Source organism: Chinchilla lanigera, unplaced genomic scaffold (assembly GCF_000276665.1).
Source record: "Chinchilla lanigera isolate Chin_1 unplaced genomic scaffold, ChiLan1.0 scaffold00114, whole genome shotgun sequence".
Taxonomy (NCBI): domain Eukaryota; kingdom Metazoa; phylum Chordata; class Mammalia; order Rodentia; family Chinchillidae; genus Chinchilla; species Chinchilla lanigera.
This window is the reverse complement of record NW_004955515.1, coordinates 1,355,188-1,375,709: the sequence shown is the minus strand read 5'-3', so window position 1 is coordinate 1,375,709 and position 20,522 is coordinate 1,355,188. Positions and strand designations below refer to the sequence as shown.

General features: G+C 48.7%; 1 protein-coding gene across 5 annotated transcripts in view; it reads left to right on the top strand.

The window, feature by feature from the left end:
• Syk (spleen tyrosine kinase) overlaps positions 1-20,522 on the top strand; it is a 71,414-nt gene that overhangs the window by 24,497 nt on the left and 26,395 nt on the right. For 4 of the 5 annotated variants that reach the window (XM_005408868.2, XM_005408869.2, XM_005408871.2 and 1 more), the window contains exons 2-3: positions 5,253-5,692; positions 7,966-8,126. In XM_005408868.2, coding sequence (XP_005408925.1) covers positions 5,279-5,692; positions 7,966-8,126 — 575 coding nt within the window. In that variant the 5' untranslated portion in view covers positions 5,253-5,278. Of the gene's footprint in view, positions 1-5,252; positions 5,693-5,991; positions 6,627-7,965; positions 8,127-20,522 lie in introns of those variants that run through there. The other variant, XM_013506885.1, reaches the window with a different exon arrangement.

Genomic DNA, 20,522 nt, shown 5'->3' with positions numbered 1-20,522 from the left:
AAAAAAAAAAGAGAGCAGTCATCATTTATGGGTTGAAATATTCAAAGTCCCAACTGCATCAAAATCCAACACTTTTTTGTATACTGATGTGATGCCACCAGTAGAAAATGCTACACTGTGGAACTTTGTTTCATGTGCAGAATTATTAAAAATATTGTATGACACTACCTTCAGGACGTGTGTGATGTGTCTATGAAACACACATGGATTTCTTTTTGTTATGGTGTGTGCAGGTTATGTTTGAACATACCTCAGAAAGATACATAGAAGTCGGACGTGGTGGCACATGCCTATAATCCCAGTACTCGGGAGGCTGAGGCAGGAAGGCTGAGGCGGGAGGATCCCTGTGAGTTCATTTTGTTTTGGTTTGTTTGGTTTTTTTACGGGTGCTGGGAATTGAACTGACAACGTCATGCTTGCCAGGCAGGCGCTGTGCCGCTGAGCTAAATCCCCAGCCCCGAATCCCTGTGAGTTCAAGGCCAACCTGCACTGTACTACATACTGAGAAATTGTCACAGAAAAAGAAAAACAAAAATACATACATACCAACCAACTGAGTCACACAACAGTGAAATGGAAGCAAAGAGATTATGCAATCCTGTGCCCTTGTCTTACCTAAAAAGAAATTGAGTCTGGAAGACAGTGACTTATCCAGAGTTCCAGGGCTCCACACCTGGCCCACCTTGTCTTCCTGCACGACAGTCACATGTGACGCCCTTTGGCCTGCGAATAGGATGAGATTCTGATGCTTCTTGGCACTCGGCAAGCAGGGCAGACGGGGGCACTGTGCGTGTCCTAAGGCCTCTGGCATCTTTTCCTTTCTTTCTTCTTTATCAGTACATGCTAGCAGCAAATCACCACATCACGTTTGCATCACTGTGTGGAGCCTGGTATGTGTACACAACACATAATTCCTTTTTCACGCTCTTTCTTTACCCTCTCTCCCCATTCCCTCATGTTTTGACTTGGGTCACCTCCTCAAGATATCTCATTAGGCATGTGCAAATGTTCCAAAATCTGAAAAAAAAATTATGAAACAATCCCATTCCCAGGCATTTTAGATTAGGGACACTCGTTCTGTGTTGTTTCTCATGATTCCCACGGCCAGGCATTTGAAATGGCTGGGCTGGCTTCTGGTCTCCTTGGGGTTGCCGGCAGATGTGAGCTGGGGCTGCAGTTTCCTCAGAAGGTTGATGGTGCTGGAGGAGCCTCTTCCAGGAGGCCCCCATGGCTCTCAAGGGAGTGAGGGCTGCAGGGTGCTAGTCGGTGGAGGCCCGGAGGTGGGAGCTGACCATATGGGTCTCCCACAAAGCTGTTCAGGCACCCTGATGGTGTGGCCTCTGGCTGCCCCGGGGAGAGCAATGCTCTTGGAGCTCTGTGTGATCAGGCTGGGTCAGGGAAAGAGCTAGCCTCAAACCTCCCACAGGTCACTCTGCAGTCAGCCCATCAATGTGTGAAGGTATGAGGACCCACGGGGAGGCTCATTGGGTCCCGTCCTAGATGCTGCCTGCCGTGTGCATGTTGTGACTCTCCAGAAAGCTGTGCAGGATGGAGACTCAGTTTTAAGATAGCCTCTTTTCTGGGCAGCAGGAACGAAACAGTAAACATATTTACACTAGTACAATGGCAATTCTAGTGGCTTCGGGGGACATGGAGAAGCAGAAAGTGATGAAGCTGACGTGGGTAGGGGCCAGGTGGGCATGTAGAGTTCAGCCTTCTTCACTATTTTGACATTCACTCTGGTTGTTCCTCTGCAGGCGATAAAATTTTCTTCCACTAGAGTCGTGGGCTCTGGGCAGCTTTTTAGCTGATTCCCACATCTAAGCATCTGCCCCAATCCTCCATTTAGACTACCCGTAGCAACGTGACTGCTAATGCTCTCAGATGCCAGCAGAAACCTTGTGCCTCACAAAACAAATGATAGATTTACCACCACGTGGTAGATTCCAGTCTCAGTACCTGTCAGAGGCAGCCTCAGTCTTGGGATTGGGGACATGGGCTGTTACTGTCTAGAGGAAAGGAAAGACCCAAAGGAGCCAATCATCTCGAAGTGATGCAGCACATCTGAAATCAGAAGTGTACAAGACAGGAGGGTGCCCATTGAGTGCAGTGGAGTTCATCAGCATGCCCAAGAATTCCTTCCTCAGCCTATGGAAGGCCACAAGGGGGGGGTGGTTCTTAGGGCTGGGGCACACAGAACCAAGTCCTGTCAGAAAATATGGCATCTTTCTGGACTTAATACCTTGCTATGTATGAGGACCAGCTCTGGGCGCGGGAAGGAAGCACAGGCTTTGGTTCAGTTCAAGCCTCCAGCAGGCTGTGCACCATCCTTGTATGGTGTGGGTGAGTCTGTCTCTCTCCCTGGTGTGCACAGCCTCTCCTGTCGCTCTTTTCTGCATCCCACCATTCTCCAGTCCTTCTCTCTGTCCAGAGCTCCCACTCATGAGGTACCAGTTCCCATGAGCACCCCCACACACTCCATCCTGACTGCAGTTCATTATGGTGGCTTCAGTACTATTGGGATCCCTTTCCCAGACGAGGAGCCATGGCACAATGGTGTCCTGGTCACGTGGTGCTGGGATGCACTGAGGTCTTTCCCATCCTCAGCCTCTGCTCTGCACCCTGAGCTTCACTCTCCCATAGGCTACTGGGTGCCACCTGCATGGATTCCATTCATTTCTGACCCTCCTCACCTTCTTCTCATCAGCAACGATACTAACAAATTAGATCACACTAATTTACTGGTGCAGATTAAAGCCATAGACAGCACACATCATATTTGTGGACAGGTCACCACAGCTATCACAGTGGTTTTCAATCAGGAGTTTGTTTGCTCCCGGGGAATACATGGCAAACACAGAATGACCCAGCCCCAGTGCAAGAGTGCCAAGGTTGAATAACCCTGACTTAACACAGCAACAGAGGCTAGATGGAAATGAGTGGAAACAGCAGAGGGTGGGGAAGCAGGGTCAGTGCAGCTGTTCCAATATATAAATAGAGGGTGAAGAATGTGTTGTGACCACATGTGAAAAGGAAACTTCACCCTCCAAAAGCCAAGCATAGATGGTAGACACCTGGGGCCATCTACAGCTGTGTGGGTGGACCACTGGGCACAAACCAAGGAAACGGCACCTGCAGCATCAAAATTGGTAGTTGTTTTAAGAGGAGTTTGGGCAACATAAAATTGTGCAGGTGAAGTGACCAGGATATGGTGGTTCTTGAGATGATGTCAAGTGAGGAGGAAGGCATTGACTTGGTGTGGCTGCTGTGAGCGGGCACTGGAAAAGTTGCTTTCAGGAGCAAAACTGGGTATAGGTTGTGTGTTCTGGGGGATACAAAGGAGTGGGGCTGGAGAAGAGATGGCAGAGAGTCAGATGCGAAAGCATGTTATAGCAGAGGCATCTGGCCCTAGCTAGAGTCAGTTCCCTTCTCCTAAGAAGCTGTGAACTTGGGCAAGAACGAAGCTCCAGTGATGTAGCCATAGACAGGGCATCTAGAAGGCTGGGTCAGCGGGTCTCCAGGGCGCTGTGAATACACAGCAACTGGACATTTAACACTTTGACTGGGAAAGCAACACATCAGTGTAGAAGCCCTAAAACAAAGAGCAACATGCTTCCATTAAGCAGGTATTTTGTGGATATCTGGTGAACCTCATGAAAATGTTGGTCAAAATTTCCACATCTTTGGAGCCTTCATTTAGGGTAAGGGGAGATTGTAGTGATGCTATGAAGGGAAGGAATACTTCTGTAGGAATAAGTATGAGCCAGGTGGACAGAGGCAGCAACCCAAAATTGGACCATCGGGATTCACTCCCTAAGAAGATGATGGTGAGCAGTGACCACAGGCCTGAGAAGGAGCAGCAGGGGGGAGAAAATGTGGCAGCTGGGGACAGCACAGGCCTAACACATGAGGATAGCAAAGGGGCGGTATGGCCGGACACAGAGAGCAAAATGACCAAACTACGATAACACTTGTTCCTGTTCAGAGCCACAGTTCAGGGTGTTATTAAAGAAGCTCAATTATCCTCTGACCACCAGGCCAGTGGTCATAGGTTATGAAGCCACGTACAGGATAATTATATACATATATAATTTACATATCGTGTGTGTGTGTGTACAGTGTGTGTATATCGTGTGGTGTATGTGGTGTATGGTGAGTATATGTGATGGGTGGTGTGGGTATTTGCGTGTAATGTATCTGTGTGTGTGGTGTGTGTATATGTGGGAGCTATGTGTGTTTATGATGTGTGTGTGGCTGTGGGCACGTGACAAGGTATGTGAGTAGATTGTGTGTGTGAGGTGTATGTGGGGTGGTATGTGATGGGGAGAGTTGCGGCGAGCAGGAAGGGCAGATGCTTTCTCTTGGATGAATGGGTGGCATCACTGGATTCTCTTCCAAGGACACCCAGCCCCTTTTGGTTACACTGCAAACATCTTTGGATGCCTTTTGGATCAGCAAAATATATCTTCCTTCTTACAAAATATTTTCCTTGATAAACATGCACCTAGAGACCTGCCTTTTCTGGGGTCATCTGTGCCTTGTGATAGGGTCTTTTGGTTCACGTCTTCACATCTGGGGACATGTGCTGTCTCTTTAGGGGCCAGTAGTGGGGAGGCTGGTGGCCCAGCAAGCGCCTGACATCCTCCTCTGCTGCGTTCCTAACAGTGGCAGGCTGATATAGCCTCCTTGCCCCTGTGGACTCTGGGAGGATGTCACTTTCTGCACTCAGGAAGGAGCTTGATGGTTCTTGCACCCCAGGCTAAAGGTGGGAAGGGCTGTGGTGACTGCAGGGGGAAGTTTCACAGGGTCACAAGTAAGGCACCAATGGTTGCCCATGAGCTCATTGGACAAGCCTCTGGCATCATCTTCACTGTAACAGATTGCCCCAGCGAGCTTTCTTTGAAACTTCCTCCTCTAGGAGCAGCTGCTCTGGGCGCCCCAGCTTCTGCTTCTACCTCCTGCATCCCCTCACCCCATTTTGCAGTCACGTTCTGTGCATGTTTCTTTTTGATGTGTCTTAGACATCTTTGTCACCACCAAAAACTAACTAACTAAGTGGGTTGGCTTTTGTCGAGTCCTGTGTGTTTGGGCTGACACTCAGGGAATCTGGTCACTTGGGAAAGAATGATATGAGCAGAAATTGGGAAAGTCAGGGAAGCACTTCTTCCTGAACCTGAAGGGCTCGGCCCCAGCTAGAGAGGGCTCTGGTGGCCTTGTTGCCCAGTCCTCACTGCGCTCTCCTTTGTCCCCAGGTACACTCTGAAGGCTTACCGCAGGCATGGCCAGCAGCGCAGCAGATGGCGCCAACCACCTGCCCTTCTTTTATGGCAACATCACCCGTGAGGAGGCAGAGGATTACTTGGTGCAGGGGGGCATGACGGATGGGCTCTACCTGCTGCGCCAGAGCCGCAATTACCTGGGTGGCTTTGCACTGTCCGTGGCACATGGGCGCAAGGCGCACCACTACACCATCGAGCGTGAGCTGAATGGCACCTACGCCATCGCGGGTGGCCGCACCCACAGCAGCCCCGCCGACCTCTGCCATTACCACTCGCTGGAGCCCGATGGCCTGATCTGTCTGCTCACCAAGCCCTGCAACCGACCTCCAGGTGTGCAGCCCAAGACTGGGCCCTTTGAGGACCTGAAGGAAAACCTCATCAGGGAGTATGTGAAGCAAACGTGGAACCTGCAGGTGGGCTTGCTGCCACACTACCCAGCCCACAGTCCCTTGGATGTCCACCCTGGGTGCTCAAATGAGCATGCACCTTCAGAGGTGCTGGTGGGCCCCAGAATGCCTCTAGAGAAAAGACCCCTGCCTGCCTGCCTGCCTTGTGCCCTCCTTCCCTCCCTTCCTCCCTCCCTCCTCCCCTCCCTCTCTCCCTTCTTCCCTCCCTTCCTTCTTCCACAGCACAGGGGCTTTGCACTGAGCTACATCCCCAGTCCTTTTTTATTTTTTTTGCTTGAGATGGGGCTTGCTAAATTGCCAGGTGAGACTCACACTTGCAGCCCCTTTTCTCAGTGTCCTAGAGTGCTGTTATTACCGGCAGCAGCGCCATGCCCAACAGCTTTTCCTCTCTCATGGCCACTGCGGAGAGGGGGCCTTCGCACCTGAGATGTGGGTTTCTGCATCACAGGAAAACCTGCCACCCACTTCACCAAATCACTGATGGGTGTCTTCCAGCTTTTATTTATCTTGAACACGGCCACACTGACCTTCCTAACCGCTCTTGGCACCCATTCTTTGGTGCCCTGGTGTTGCCTGCTGTGCATCATAATTTATTTAACCAGCACCACTCATGACCGCTTTTGTTGTTCTCAGATAGTCCTGCCAGTAGCACCCACTGTGCTCCTTTACACTGAACTTGTGAGCCGTGTCTGCAGGATAAACACTGGAAGGCCATGTGCCTTGGCAGAGGACGTGTGTTTCATTTGAACGTAGGAAAGTGTCATCTGGAAAGGTAGCAGCAGTCGTGGCAGTTTACATTCCTGCTGCCTGCTTTCCCCCCAGTGCTGGCAGTCATACACATTGAACACTCACTATACCTGAGCCTGGCCCACCACAGTCTTCAGAGCATGTGGCGTCAGGAGCCGACGGGTCTGAGTAACGATCTCCTGCTTGGACTTAGGTAATACCCAGATCTCTTCTCATCTCCTGGTTGCGTGCTAATGTGTCCCTCTGCATTGCTTGACACATACTGACTTATAACAGTGTCAGCTTTGCCAGTTACATAGTGATTCTTTTCTACACCTTTAACGTGTTTTGCCTTAAATTCTATCGTGCAGACAGGTACTATAATATGATGAGCTTGGTATTTTTGACTAGTGTTCACTGGATAGGCCTTAGACCATCCTTTTACTCTTCAAGTCAGAAAAGGCAGACTTACTGAGTATAGCTTATATACTGTAGATTCATCATTTTTGGGCGTGCGGTTCTGTGATTGGTGATGAGTGAGACACTCGCCTTAGTCCGGATGAGCAGGAGCTCTATCCCTTTGCACATGTCCTGCTCACCCAGCCCCTGGCAGCCACGCATATGATTTCTGTCTCTTTCTGCCTTTTCCAGAGTGTCACAACAGTGGATAACACTGTGCTTTCCAGACCAGCTTCTTCTGTGTGGCAGCTGTACCTGCGCTTTGCCTGTGTTGTAGCCTGTGTCCATGGTGGTCCTTGCTAACGTCTGAGAGGAGTCTGCAGCCCTCTGCCTCGGCTCTGCGCTCATCTTGCTCTGGATGCTTCATGTCTGTGGCCCCTGCTGCCTGCACTGTTCACCGCATCTGTGAAATGTGATCAAAGCCCCACGCTTTCATTCACAGCTGTCTACCCTCTGCCTCCCAGCTGTTTGGGGTGGTTACATTTCTACTGTTACTGCTTTGGGATTTCTTTATAAATGCAAATCATCAAACTATGGCCCTTCATTAATCACTGTCAAAAAGACCTGTTTCTTTCCCCCTAAGAAAGTGAGGAAATCAGTTCACTTAGTTCTCAGCCCTGTTTCCCAGCCTTGGCTTCCCAGTGGCCATGTCCATGTGGTCCCTCATGCGTTCTCCCCTGTGCAGGCAGACAGGATGTGCCTCCCCCACTCGTCGCAAGTTTCTTGACCACCAGGAAATGGCCAGGCTTTACTACCGAACAGTCAGCCTAGTATCCTGGGGCACCCGGGGCAGGGGGACTGTTCTGTGGACCTCAGAGCTTAGGCCAGATGGTAGTCAAAGTTTCATCTGGCCTGGAAAAGGTGAATCTTTTTATTCTAGAATGTGCCTCCATATTTGTGCCTCTGAAGGCACTTCCGTAATGCGTACTCGCTGGGTTATGTGCGGAATGAGTGATGAGCAGCTAGTGAATGCGTGTGCGAATGAAGTCCTACTCTGCTTCCACAGTAGGCCGCACAGTACCCTGGACGTGACTTATTTCTTCGACTTTCTGTTTCTTCCTGGCCTGACAAGCCATCTCTCCTACTCACGGCAGGGCCAGGCTTTGGAGCAGGCCATCATCAGTCAGAAGCCACAGCTGGAAAAGCTGATTGCCACCACAGCCCACGAGAAAATGCCCTGGTTCCACGGAAATATCTCTCGGGGCGAGTCTGAGCAGATTGTCCTCATAGGATCAAAGACGGATGGCAAGTTCCTGTGAGTATCCTGTCTCTTCTCCTTGTCTCCCGCCGCCAGGCACTACTCAGGATAATGCGGCATTCTTGTCAGTAGATGCCATCTGCTCCCATGCAGGGGTCACGTGTTACTCTGTGACACACGCATGCTGGCCTTTCCTCGGGATGCTTTGAAATGGAGAGGGCACATGTAACCCAGTCTGTTTTGCTCAGTTTGATCCTAAAGTGAATATTCTTGTTGAGTCCTGAAGGACATCATATTTAAAGAAAATGGTATTTAGCACAGATAAGTATTCCTTATCCACACTGCTTAGAACCAGAAGTGCTTTGCATTGGAGACTTTTTTTTCCAGTTTTAAAATACTTACATATAGTTAATGAAATGTTTCCCCTTGGGGCTCAGAAGTCTAGACTGGATTCATCTGTATATGCACCTTGTACATAGCTCAGAGTAGTTTCAGCCATGACTTTAGTCCGCCTGTGGCCTGATGTTGTGACCATCACAAAAATCAGGTGGGGAACCTCCCACTGGTGATATCAGTGCTGATGCTCTAAGTCCCAGGTTTTGGAGCCTTTCAGAGTTCAGGTTGGGGATGCTCGGCCTCAACCTTGTTTTCAGGACAATCACAGGATGCGCACCAATGTTGCCGGTGCGCTAACAAATATATAAACCACAGCTTGTTCACTCCAGTGTCCCTCCAGTCTCAGACATGATTTCTGTTTTTCCTTGTTCAGAGAGTTAAAAAGAAAAAAAGTCCTAGGCATAGCTTACACAAATGGCGAGTTAAGCTGTTTGATCAGAAGCAGGTTGTGGTCTTCAGCCTTTTGAACTCAGAAGTTAGGATGAGTTCCAGGTTCTGTCCTTCATCCTTTGGAAACTGATGTGAGCCTAAATTTTAGAAGGCCCCAGAGGTGTGGGCCAGTTCAGCCAGGGTCAGTGTCCAGAGATGCAGGAACTGTCTGCTGTGGGCGGGACTCCCCTCTCCAGGGGCAAGGCCAAGATGACTCAGTGGGCAGCTGCCAGAAGAGGAGACACTTACCCATTTTTGTCCCCAAGTGGTGTCCTCTACAGAGATGCTTCCTGGGGCACCAAAGACCACTTACCCATCCCTGCCTTGGAACTTCACTGGAAACAGTGGTGCAGCCTGTGCCCAGGCACACAGGTTAACACCCAGCTGACTCTGGGGGCTTTTCCTAGCAAGAATGTTTGCTCTGCATAGCTATGTACTGAATGAATTTTCCGCATTGTTCTGATTTTAACTCTTAATTTCACTTTTGAGTATGATCTCAAGTTGCATCCATTTTCCTATAAAAGCCTTGGGTTTATCTTATATTATAGCTGAGTAATACTCCATTGTATAAAAATACCACATCTTTTTTTCCAGTCCTCAGTTGATGGGCATTTGGGTTGTTTCTGAGATTTAGCGATTACAAATTGTGCTGCTATAAAATAAAGATAAATAAATAAAAATAAAAGCGCTCTTAAACACAATCCTAAAAGAAAAACCAAAGAAATGGCTCCGCTTGTCATGCAGTGACGCAGCTCCATCTCTGCTGCAATGCTGGGCGGGAGAAGGGTGCTGCCCCTCAGTGTGGACGCCTAGCAGCAGCTCATTTCCTCCGAGGCCTGGCCTTTTCCATCTTCTCAGCAATAATTTCCAACCCAAGTGTCATGGGACTGCAGACACAGCATCTCGACAAGTCAGGAATGAGTGACCTAATTCAGGGAGCAGTCTGCTGACTTCTCCCTTCAGCCAGCACCTCTCAGGCGCCTGGGGAGCAGCTGTGGGTGGGAAGTGATTCTTTCTGAGTTGCTGTGTCTGAAAACAGCAGTTGCACCCTCTGCTCTCTCTATCCTCTCACAGGGATGTGTTTGACCCTTCCAGGGGGAGAGACATGCCATCCTGTGTGTCACCTCAGGCACCCTCAGGGCACACCCAGCCCCAACCCAGGGCTCATGGCCTGGGCATGTGCCTTTTCTCCAAGTCTCCCGAGTTGATCCCCTCTGACTGTGCTCTTGTCCCACCTTACATTGCAACTGCCTAAGGGCGCCACATGGATGCCAACCTCTTGTGCACTCGTGTGCTTGGCTTTCTCCTGATAGTGCCCACACCTCAGCCACATCTTTCCAGCTTCTGCCAAACCTATATGGCTTGTCCAGGGATGGACGGATGGATGGTACTGCAGCTCAGCTATAGCCTCACCTGGGATACTAGCAAGAGGCAGGAGCCCGACATGGGGCTGTGGAGACCTTGCTTCACAGTCTGTGTTCCAGCCAGGTGTGGAGACACAGGCCTGTAATCCCATTGTTCTGGGAGGCTAAGGCAGGAGGATCAAAAGTTCCAGTCTACCCTGGGCAATTTAGTGATTCAGCAAGGCTCTATCTCAAAATAAAAAATAAAAAAAGAATTGCAGGTGTAGCTCAGTGCAAAGGTCCTGGGTTCAGTCCCTAGTACAAGTGCAAGTGTGCGTGCATGCGCACACGCACGCACACACACACACACAGAGAGAGAGAGAGAGCGAGAGAGAGAGAGAGAACCCATATAACTTCAGCTTCAAGAAACAACCTTCCAGAGATTTGGTTCTCTGATCTGTTGTGGGTGATACTCCCTCCTACTGCTCTTGAGGATTGGGTAGAAATGCTCACCAGGCTTGCATCATGGTGTGTGCGCTTCAGTGCCAGTCTGAGCTTTCCTGTCTCTGCTACTTTGTCTTCTTTCTCCATCATTGCCACCAAGAAATTCTTGTCACCAAAAATCTCCTGCATAGTTTCTAATGTTCATGAGCACTTCCCGCACAGGACGCCTAGCTGGAAGGGTCTGGTGCTGTGCATCTGGAGTGAGTGAGTCTGTCCCTCATCCCTAGCAGGCACCACCACATCCATGGTGGGGATGAGCCAAGATTGCAGGAAACCCTAAACTTGGTTTTGAATAATCCTGATCTGGCCTGCTTATAGGTCATTTCATAAGATGCTCCTAACTTCCACCGAATACCATGACATGGGTCGTTTTAAAGTCAGAGCTGACTCCAACATGGGTTCCCATGGCTGCCGGGTGTACTCACTTATAAAAGAGGGGGACGGCCAAGGGCCATTCACCCTGGGCAGGTGTGTCTCAGGCAACTGTTACTTTCTTCCTTGTTGGGCTCACACCCTCATTCAGACTCCCCTAAATAGGGTGTCTTCTGTGTCCTTCCTTACAACTCTACCAGCTTATCCCATTGTGGACCGACATAGCTAGAGTCTGTAGTTACCCAAGGTGTTAAAAGCTGGGCACCATTGTAGGTGCTGGGACTGGAGACATTAGACCATGACTGTCTGCCCTCAAGGAGCTGGCATCTTAGTGAGGAAAGGAGAACTCAGCATTTAGAACCACGTGGACCACATCCCTGGCTAGCTAGAAGGTGGCTGAGTAGGAGGACTGCAAGTCTGAGGCCTGCTGGGGCAACTTAGACTCTATAGCAAAAGAAAAAGACAAATTTGAGGGGGTGGAGTTGGGGCTCAGAGGCAGAGCACCCCAGTTTCAATCCCCAGGACCAGAAAAATAAATTTTAAAAAGTAAATAAAAACACTGCATAGTTCAGTCTTGCTCCACACCCTTGGGAAATAGGCTCCAGGACCCCCACCGATAACAAAATCAATAGCTGCCCAAATTCCTTGTGTTAAATGACATGGCATTTGCATGGAGCCCACACACACCCTCTTGCATGCTTTAATCTTCTCTGGAATATTTATAGTACCTGTACAGTCTAAGTGCTGTGCAAGTAGTTTCTGTACTGTATTGTCTAGGGAATAATGATAGAGAAAATTCTGTTCATGTTCGGTACAGACGTGGATATTTTCCCAACCATTTCACTTGTGGTTGGATGCAGAACTCCTGGTAATGAAGGACTGAGTGCATGGAAGGCTTGTAAATCAGGGCCTGGGCCAGAACAGGATTCTGTTCTGGGCGGGTGCGGAGGAAGGTTCTTCCCGAGCAGGAAGATTGGAGCAGAGATGGCACAACAGGGAGCAGCACCCCAGAGCCCTGAGATGTGTGCCCAGGGCCCCGCCACATAGGAGGCTGTCACAGCTGGGCTGGGTGAGACAGAGCAGGCACTTGGAGGACTCCACTTTGCACAAGTGGGCTCCACATGGGAAGGCTTGGATACGCACGGCAAACGGCCATACTGTGCCTGTTCACTACAGTGGAACCACAGGGTGTGGTTCATTTTGGAGGCATTTCAGGCCTTTGCTTTCCTGTTCCCAAGCTCAGGCACTACATTTGATAGAAGTTTGTTAGAAGATGGCCCGGCTTGCACTGCAGAGGCCCCAGGACAAAGGGCAGATGTCCTGGTTTCTCTGGGGTGGCCCTGCTCCATACCCCTGCATCAGCCCCTGGGCAGATCCCGTCTCCTCCAGCCCTGGCCCCTGGTGCAGTGGTGACAGGGCTCTATGTCATTTCTGCACACACCCTTTTCTTCTGGCAAGTTGCTGTCGGAAACACGACGCAGCTCTGTCCTTTGTTGTTTCGGGGCACACAGCAACAAGATGGAGGGCAAGTTACTGGACTCGAAGTGGGCTGCTGCACAGAGCGATGTGCCTCACCCCGGTTCTGTGGGAGTGACCGTCTCTTGGTTTGCTTCTCCTCTTGTACCTGGGAGGTCCACTGATTCCCTGGGTATAGTTGATCCATCAGAGGACCAGCAGTGCTTGGAGCAGCTCTTACGTTCCAGATGCTGGAAGGCGAAGGTGACTAGACTGCACCCACAGAGTGAATGGTTGCTGGAGGTAGATAAGGAAACACAGCTGTCTCTGTGTCCATGGGTTCCACATTCATCTGTGATCAAAAACATCTTTAAAAACTTGCATCGGCACTGAGTGTGTACAGACTTTTTTGGTCATTATCCCCTAAGTAACACCATATGGCACCTATTTACCTAGCATTTGTACTGTATTAGATTATAAGCAATCTAGACAAGTGTTAAAGTGTTGAAGAACATGTACATAGGTTCTACATAAGTATTTTACCAGTTTATAGGAGACTTGAGTGTCAAGGATTTGGGGATCCTAGGGGCCTAGGGACAGGCCCTTGTGGGTGCTGAGGATTGCCCACACACTGTACAATGAGTGCACTCTGTGTTTAATGGAACTACAGAAATGGCTCCAAACCCAAATTGGGGAATGGTTTCCCTGAGCCGAGTTGCAAGTAGACATAACTAGAGAACAAAAGCTGCCGGCAGCCCTCTGCCTTGTCCATCTGTCTCTCTGCTCGATTCCTGCAGAGCTGAGGTGCCTGCTCTTCTTGACCCCCTGAGCTCCTGTGTGGGTCCATGCTCAGCTCTTCTGCTCTCAGTGTGGCTCCAGCCTCATGGCCGCTTCTTACAGCCCCATCTCCACAGCACTTCAGCCGCCCTGAGGGGAGTTTGCATCTGGGAGGACCCTGTCCAAGCCCCCAACCTGCCCTCCCCCCGCCTCCTGTAAGGAAGAACCTCGGGGCTCTCTGATCTAGAAATAGAACATATTTTTTGTGATTCTTAATGCTGAGGGTCATTAACTTGGTTTAAAATAAGTGGATGTGTGTGTGCTAGGCATAAAATCAGACACTCTGTAGACGTTTCATAAGCAAGGTCTGAACGAGACTCATCCATGAGCAGAGGCAGGGATGTCTCAGGAACACCAGCAGGGTGCTATGGAGTGGCCTTCTGGAAGTTCCCATCTAGCAATGTGTGGGTGGTCAGAGGTGAAAACAGAGTTTACCCGGCTCTGGTTTGCTCTGCAGTTCAGTGTCACAAGCCCCCAGTTGCAGGACACTTGTGCTCTTACAGCCCACAGTAAAGGTAGCACTCTGTCACCTCTCACAGCCAGGCCCACAGCAAGATGCATAGCCCGATCTCTCCTTCCTCTGCATCTTCTGTTACTCAAGTACACACTCTATAGGCTGGAGGAGGCAGTTTCTTGCCACACTTCTTACTGCATTTAATCTCAGGAAGCTCAGGAGGCAGGGGAGGGTGCTGACCAGCCACATGTCCTTGGCTTGTCTCTCCTGAGCTTCCGGCATGCTCCCGCTGTGTTGGTCACAGCAAGTGATTGGATCTGGGATGTTTCTGTAGTCCTGGGATGCTGGGCCAGGGAGGGCTATGCAGAACCACCAGCCAGACCCCTCTTCCCTGCTCATCTGATAGGGAAGGGACAGGCCCTGAGCACCCAGAGGCCACTGCAAACAGCGTGGTGAGTGGGAAGCCATCATGAAGGATCTGAGTCAGAGTGCTCATTGCATTACCTCTTCTTGGCCATGTAAATGGGATGAGTCACCATCAGGGGACCCTGACTAGTAGAGCCCCACCTCCCCCTTCCCTGTGTGCTTCTGTGGACAGCATGCCAGAGGAGGGTCCTGATTCCTCTCTATGCTCCAGGCTCAATTTCTACTCACTCTGCTTCTCCTCCACATCTTCCCAAGGAATTTCTGTGATTCTGAATGCTTTGGAAACTCTGCATTTTTGCATTGGTTGAGCATTGGAAGTCACTTTGTGCTGTGACCCGCCCCCCCCCGCCCCCCGCCAAGCCAGTCATGTGCACAGATTATGTCCTGTACAGACCTGTGGGCCAGCCGTGCGTGCTTGTCGCCCAGGTCAGTGAGTTACTGTAGGTTGCCTATCTCGCCAGCTCGTTTCTGCTTTCCACTTCCTGAAATGGTGTAACACTGTGGGGGCAAGACTCCATGAGTCTCTGAAATGTGATTCTTACATCTCTCTGGATCTCCTCCTAAATCCTAACTCGTGAAAGTCTCAGGGATACATCAACAGACACAGAAATGTAGAAAGGTAAAAAGAGCTAACTGGGTAGGAGGCAGCACAGCCCATTAGCAGCGCGGCATTCAGGTTGCCTAGCTGCCAATGTCACGTCTTGCCTTGTAAGCAGCTGCATGACTTTGAGTAGTTACTCAGTGGTTTCATTTCTTTAATTTCCTTCTCTGCAAACTGGGCGTAATGTCAGCCCTGCCTCAGGAGAGTCACTAAGTGTTACACTCTACAGTAAACAGGAGGCATTCCATGTGGTGTGTAGCCCAGAATGTCAGCAACTCCCTGCCTTCCCCTAAGGCATCCAAAGTACATCTGGCGATACCAGTGATGTACACTTGATGAAGGTCATGCACATGCACATGGCAACGAATCCTCCCATCTCCATGTCCCAGGCACACGGTGGCCTCTGCAGGTGGTATTGCCAGGCCTGCCCTTCAATCTGCTCTTTAGTGTGCTGCAGTTCTGATTATTTGCACCACGTGGCTGGGAAGGCATACAGCAGGAGTCCCTACATGCCCATAAAAGGATCCACACATGGCTTTTTCTTTTATAAAGTGATAGAGTTAAACGAAGTATTACCACTTCCAAAAGAAAGTTGGAAGTTTATTTTTCATCACAAGTCATAAACCAATCACTAAGTTTTAACAACTTAGTGGAATAAGATGAGCAAACCCAATTGCAAAAATTACCCTGCATGCCTTCCTCAGTGGTACAGATAGACTTCTGCATTGGAGGCCCATGCTCCAGCCTGAGAACACTGTAGTGATAGCACACGCACACCATGGCCGTGTAGAAATGCCTTGGGTCTAACCCTGTGAAAATTGTGAGGGAAGATAGCACATTCAGAAAGTCTGAGCTTAGCTTTGTGATCAATCTGGATTATTCAGCTCAGGATTTAGAAGCTGGCTGTCACAAACCACTGCCCACCAAGGTGGGTAATGTCTGGAGGATGCTGTCCAACTCTGCTTCTAGATTTTGCTGCTCATGAGCTATGTGAATTCATTTCCAGTGACAGCATACTTGACCTGAAAGGGGCCTTACCACTTCCTGGGTCTAAGTCCCTTGCTTTTCAAATGAAAGCTTAGGTGTAGAAGAGCTTATTCAGGACTGAAAGACAAAGTCCAGATGTTTGCCATTGTTTGGAACTGAGAGGAGACCATATCCACCATCTAAGGAGGCTCCACCGTGACCTGTGCAGTATGGCTCCAGAGGCTTTGACCAGGTTTTCCCATGCTGTGTCCTGTCCATATGGCTCGGCCAGACCATTCGGGAATGGCTTTGAGAGGGCAGTTGTCAGGGACTGTACATGTGCTTGAAGAATGAAGACTGTACCATTTCTGGAGATGGGTGGGGTGGATCCAGCATGCCTCTCTCAGCGGTCCACAGCATTTCTGGATGTGAATTCACACCTGGCCATGGCATAGCAGGTTATTCCCATGTCTGGGGTTCAGCTGGCCAGTTTGGGCAATAGACAGCAAGTCTCTAGCCTGTGTCTGGCCAGGGTCAGATCTCTGCCTCTGTTGAAGTGGGGACCAAGGTGTGCAGCATGGTGTGGGTGCACCTGGTGGGCCTCCAGTTTGATGGTCACTGATCGGGTGTGGCTACAGAGTGAATTTGTCAGAAAAGGGGAATAAAGCTTATTTTCCAAAAATTATCTATCCCCTCACCCAAAAGTAGAAGCCAGACTGGATGGGGTCCAAAGAATACTCTCTTTGGAGACTTGTTTTTTTTTTAAAATTACAAATTAGGTACAAAGAAGAATATATTTTTTAAGTGAGAAAAAAATCACCATTGTTTTTAAAGCTGCTAAACACTATCATTTAGACAAGTAAGATTTTAAGCAGCTCCTGACACAACGCAATACCCTTTAGTTTTTGTAAGTTTTACACTGCACGGTGTTTGATTACCTCTTTATTCAAAAATTATCTAGTAATGTTGCTTCTATATGTAGAAAAAAAATCAATCCTCCCTCTAGGATCACAATTCATTATTAGTAATGGCATGTATATTTTTAGGGTCCTTGTCAACTTTGAGATGGTGAAGTAGAGGAAAGGGGAAGCTTTGTGGCTGTGACTGAAAGATCTCATACAAGTCACACGCGAGCCTGAGGTCATGTGGTCACCCTACCGTGCCCTCCTACTGGATGAGGCTCTGAGGAGGACCCTGGAGTCCACGTGCTTTTGAGAGTCTCATGCGCAGAGAAGTCACGCAGCTCCCACGGGCAGTGAAACCGGTGTGCAGGGCTGGTTTTCCAGTGTGGCACACATGATGAAATGGGATGTGATGTGTCTTTCATTTTGTTGTATAAAGTATCTTAGAGTGAAAATGCTCTACAACTCCACAGCATGCTAGATTTGAAACATGGGATTGTTACTTTCTTTGTGTTTAGTATTTTATTGTTTTTGGCAGTTTTTTGCAAGAGTCTTTGCAAATCTTGGAGCCAAGAGCAAATCCAAGGTGATCTTTAAAACACATAAGAGCTGAGTTAATGTCACAAATAAGAGGAGGAGTCATCAAACTCATTAGTCATTAATGCCATTTGAACTGCAGTTTCTACTTTCTGATTTGTGATGTATGTTGTGGAAAAACAAAAAGGATACCAAAAATAAGCACCCTGTCCCACTTTCCACGTGGAGAAGATGTCAAGCATGGGTCTGCATGCTGCAGCACCAACATGATGTGACGAGTATCATCCCTGCCATGGTCATCTGGTGGAGTTTGTGGCTGAGGTTATCTTCACTTTATTTACTTGTTTATTGTCTGGATACCTCAGGAAGAAGGACTGCCCCATCCTCTTCACCAGCAGAGCCCAGCCACAGAACAAGGCCTCAGGGCCAGGAATCTTTCTAGGCAAAGGAGGCTCTGAAAGAGGAGAGGGAGAGTGTTAGCTGAGGAGGAGGAGAATATTCTGACAGAGGAGACATCCATGCTGACTCAGGGACCCATGTGTGGCTGGAGCTGCCATATGTGGCTAGGAAGTCAGACCAAATAGAAAGTTTATCTGAAGGAGTTGACCCTGTGATTTGTCATCCAAATGGGGGCACCATGAGCGTGAACTGGAGGTGCTGGCTCTATGAGAGGAGGGAAAGGGGGCCAGGCAGACTGTGAGACCTGCAGGCATCCTGTGGACACACTGAGGGTGGGATGTGTGGTGAGCTGTGGTGTGGAGGGAGTTGCCAGGTAGACGTGCGTTGGTTGAAGTCTCACCAGGTGGAAGCAAGAGGAGAGCAGTGGAACCAGGGCCCCGCGGAGGTGGCAGGAGGATGGTAAACAGCGGCCTGGGTGCTGCAGCAGGGTCATGTAGCTCACGGAGCGAGCACCCTCAGAGCCCCTGCTCGGGAATACAGGAGGAAGACAAGAGGTTGTGGCCACATGGTGTGTAAGTGGATGTGTTATTTTGGAAATTCCCTGGCAAATTCCAGGCTGGCATTGCCATGGGATTAGGAAGTGAAAAGCAGTAAAGGAGATTCAGGAGAACAGGAACATCCATGTGGACTTGAGACTGTCCCTGGATGCTGGTTGATTGGACAGGTGGGCCAGAAGGTGGCTGAACTGCTGCCTTGAGGAAGACTTTGACTCTGTAGCCTGGATGGCAGATAGGTCCTCACTTCAGAAATAGTCTCATGGATGCTTCTCAGTACAAGCATGACATGAGATAAGATACACATGAACAGTTTTCTTCACTACAGGGCACAGTTCTCAGAGAAATTGAGGTGGCTTATAGGAATACATATTTCTTATTTTTTGGTGTCACTGGAATTGTACTGACAGCCTTTGCATATCCCAGCCTGTTTTTAAAAATTTGACACAAAGTCTTGCTAAACTGCTCAGGCTAAGGTCAAACTTGGGACCCTCCTGCCTCAGCTTCCCACAGTGTTGGCTTTACAGACATATGCTGCCTTGCCAATGGAGCACACTCTTCTGCATTCCCTGTGACTAAGGAGCAAGCCTAAATTAGGATAGAGGAAGGAAAATAGATGCAGTACCTTAAGTTGGGCTCCATCCAGTGTGCACAAGGTCCTGAAGGGATGATACCTGCCAGCAGTTCTGATCTGTGTGTTTGTGTGTGTTTCTCTGTGTGTGTGTGTCCCCTTTCCAGTGAGTTCTGAAAGCATGCTGGTGCTGTGGGGGCATTTAAGTCTGTTTGAGGTACCTGCATTGCTTCTCAGCCTTTTGGCTAAGATCAAGTGTAGAGATACCTGATACCTGTGTCAGCTGAACGAAGAGCAGTGATCATTTGAGATTTCCACAATCCATTAGAGGATCTGTGACAATACTTGCAGGTGTGGCTGTTCCTGCAGTACATCCTAAATACTGCAGCATTTGGATGGTGAGACAGAGTTAACCTTGAAGCTGCTTCTATTTAGAGATAGTTCAGGGAGGTACTAAGGAAACTCAAGTTACATGTGACACAAATTCGCTGCATAAGAGCTCTGGGATTTAAACAGAACTGCTAATGTTGCTCTCCCAATCTTATTTTACTTGATAATAATGTACATAAACTGCAGCAGTCACTCTTATCCATGGTTTCACTTCCCATGATTTCAGTTATGTGTAGTGAATTATGGTCTGAAAATATTAAATGGAAAGTTCCAGGAATTTTAACAGTTCAGAGATTTTCAATTATAGGTGTTCCTAGTAGTGTGATGTAGTCTTGTGATATCCTGCCTCATTCCACTGGGAATGTGAGTCCAATCTTCGTCTTATATCTGTATGTTGTACATTCTACCCAACTACTAGCCACACTTTAGCCATCCCAGTTATCAGATTCACTGCTGTGCTGTCTCAGGGCTTGTGCTTAAGTAACCCTTATTTTACTTTGTAATGGCTCAAGAGTAAGAGTAGTGATCTTGGGAGTCTGACTGTGCTAAAGAGAAGTCATAAAGTGCTAAGTACATAAAGTATAGTGCTTAGCATCTACAGAGCCCAGTAGTGTTGTGGAGCTCGGTGCTATCCATAGTTTCAGGTGTCCACAGGGGGCTTGGAAGACAGTATTCCCTGCAGATAGTGGGAGACTGCTGTCATTGTTTTACTTTGAGTCATTAAGGAGATTACAAAGGTAGCATGTATAAGGCTGACCTGGTCCTTCTCAGTGTCTGCGCTTCTTGTGGCCATAACTCTTTTTTCAGCAGTTTTGAGAAAACTTTGCTATGTTTTCTGTCTTCACATGTTGTCCTCCCTGACTCTTACCATTTTTTCCCTCAGAGTTGCCAGTTAGATGTGTGTTAGACCTTCCTAATTTGTCCCGTATATTCAGTTCATCACCTTTGTCTATGTGCTGTCCTATGCATAATACCACTGGGCCTGCATCTGTCACTAACTTTTGCTTTCTCTTATCTGTCTAATTTTCTGTTCTATTCATTCATTGATTTCTTATCAGTTAAACTTTTGTCAATTTCTAACACATCCATTTTTGAAACATATCTAGGCATTTTTGAGAGTATTTTATCAGTTGGTAACTTTTACAATTCCATCTTTTATTTCTTTAAGCATTTCACAGAGTTTCTATTCCACCTCTCTTCTCATACTAAAAGTCCTAGCACTATTAATCTCCAGCTCTTCCTCTTTTCTCTCCATGCCTTTTTCTCACAACTCATGTTCTCTTCCTTTTATGGGACCTTTTTGACCTCATGTTTGAC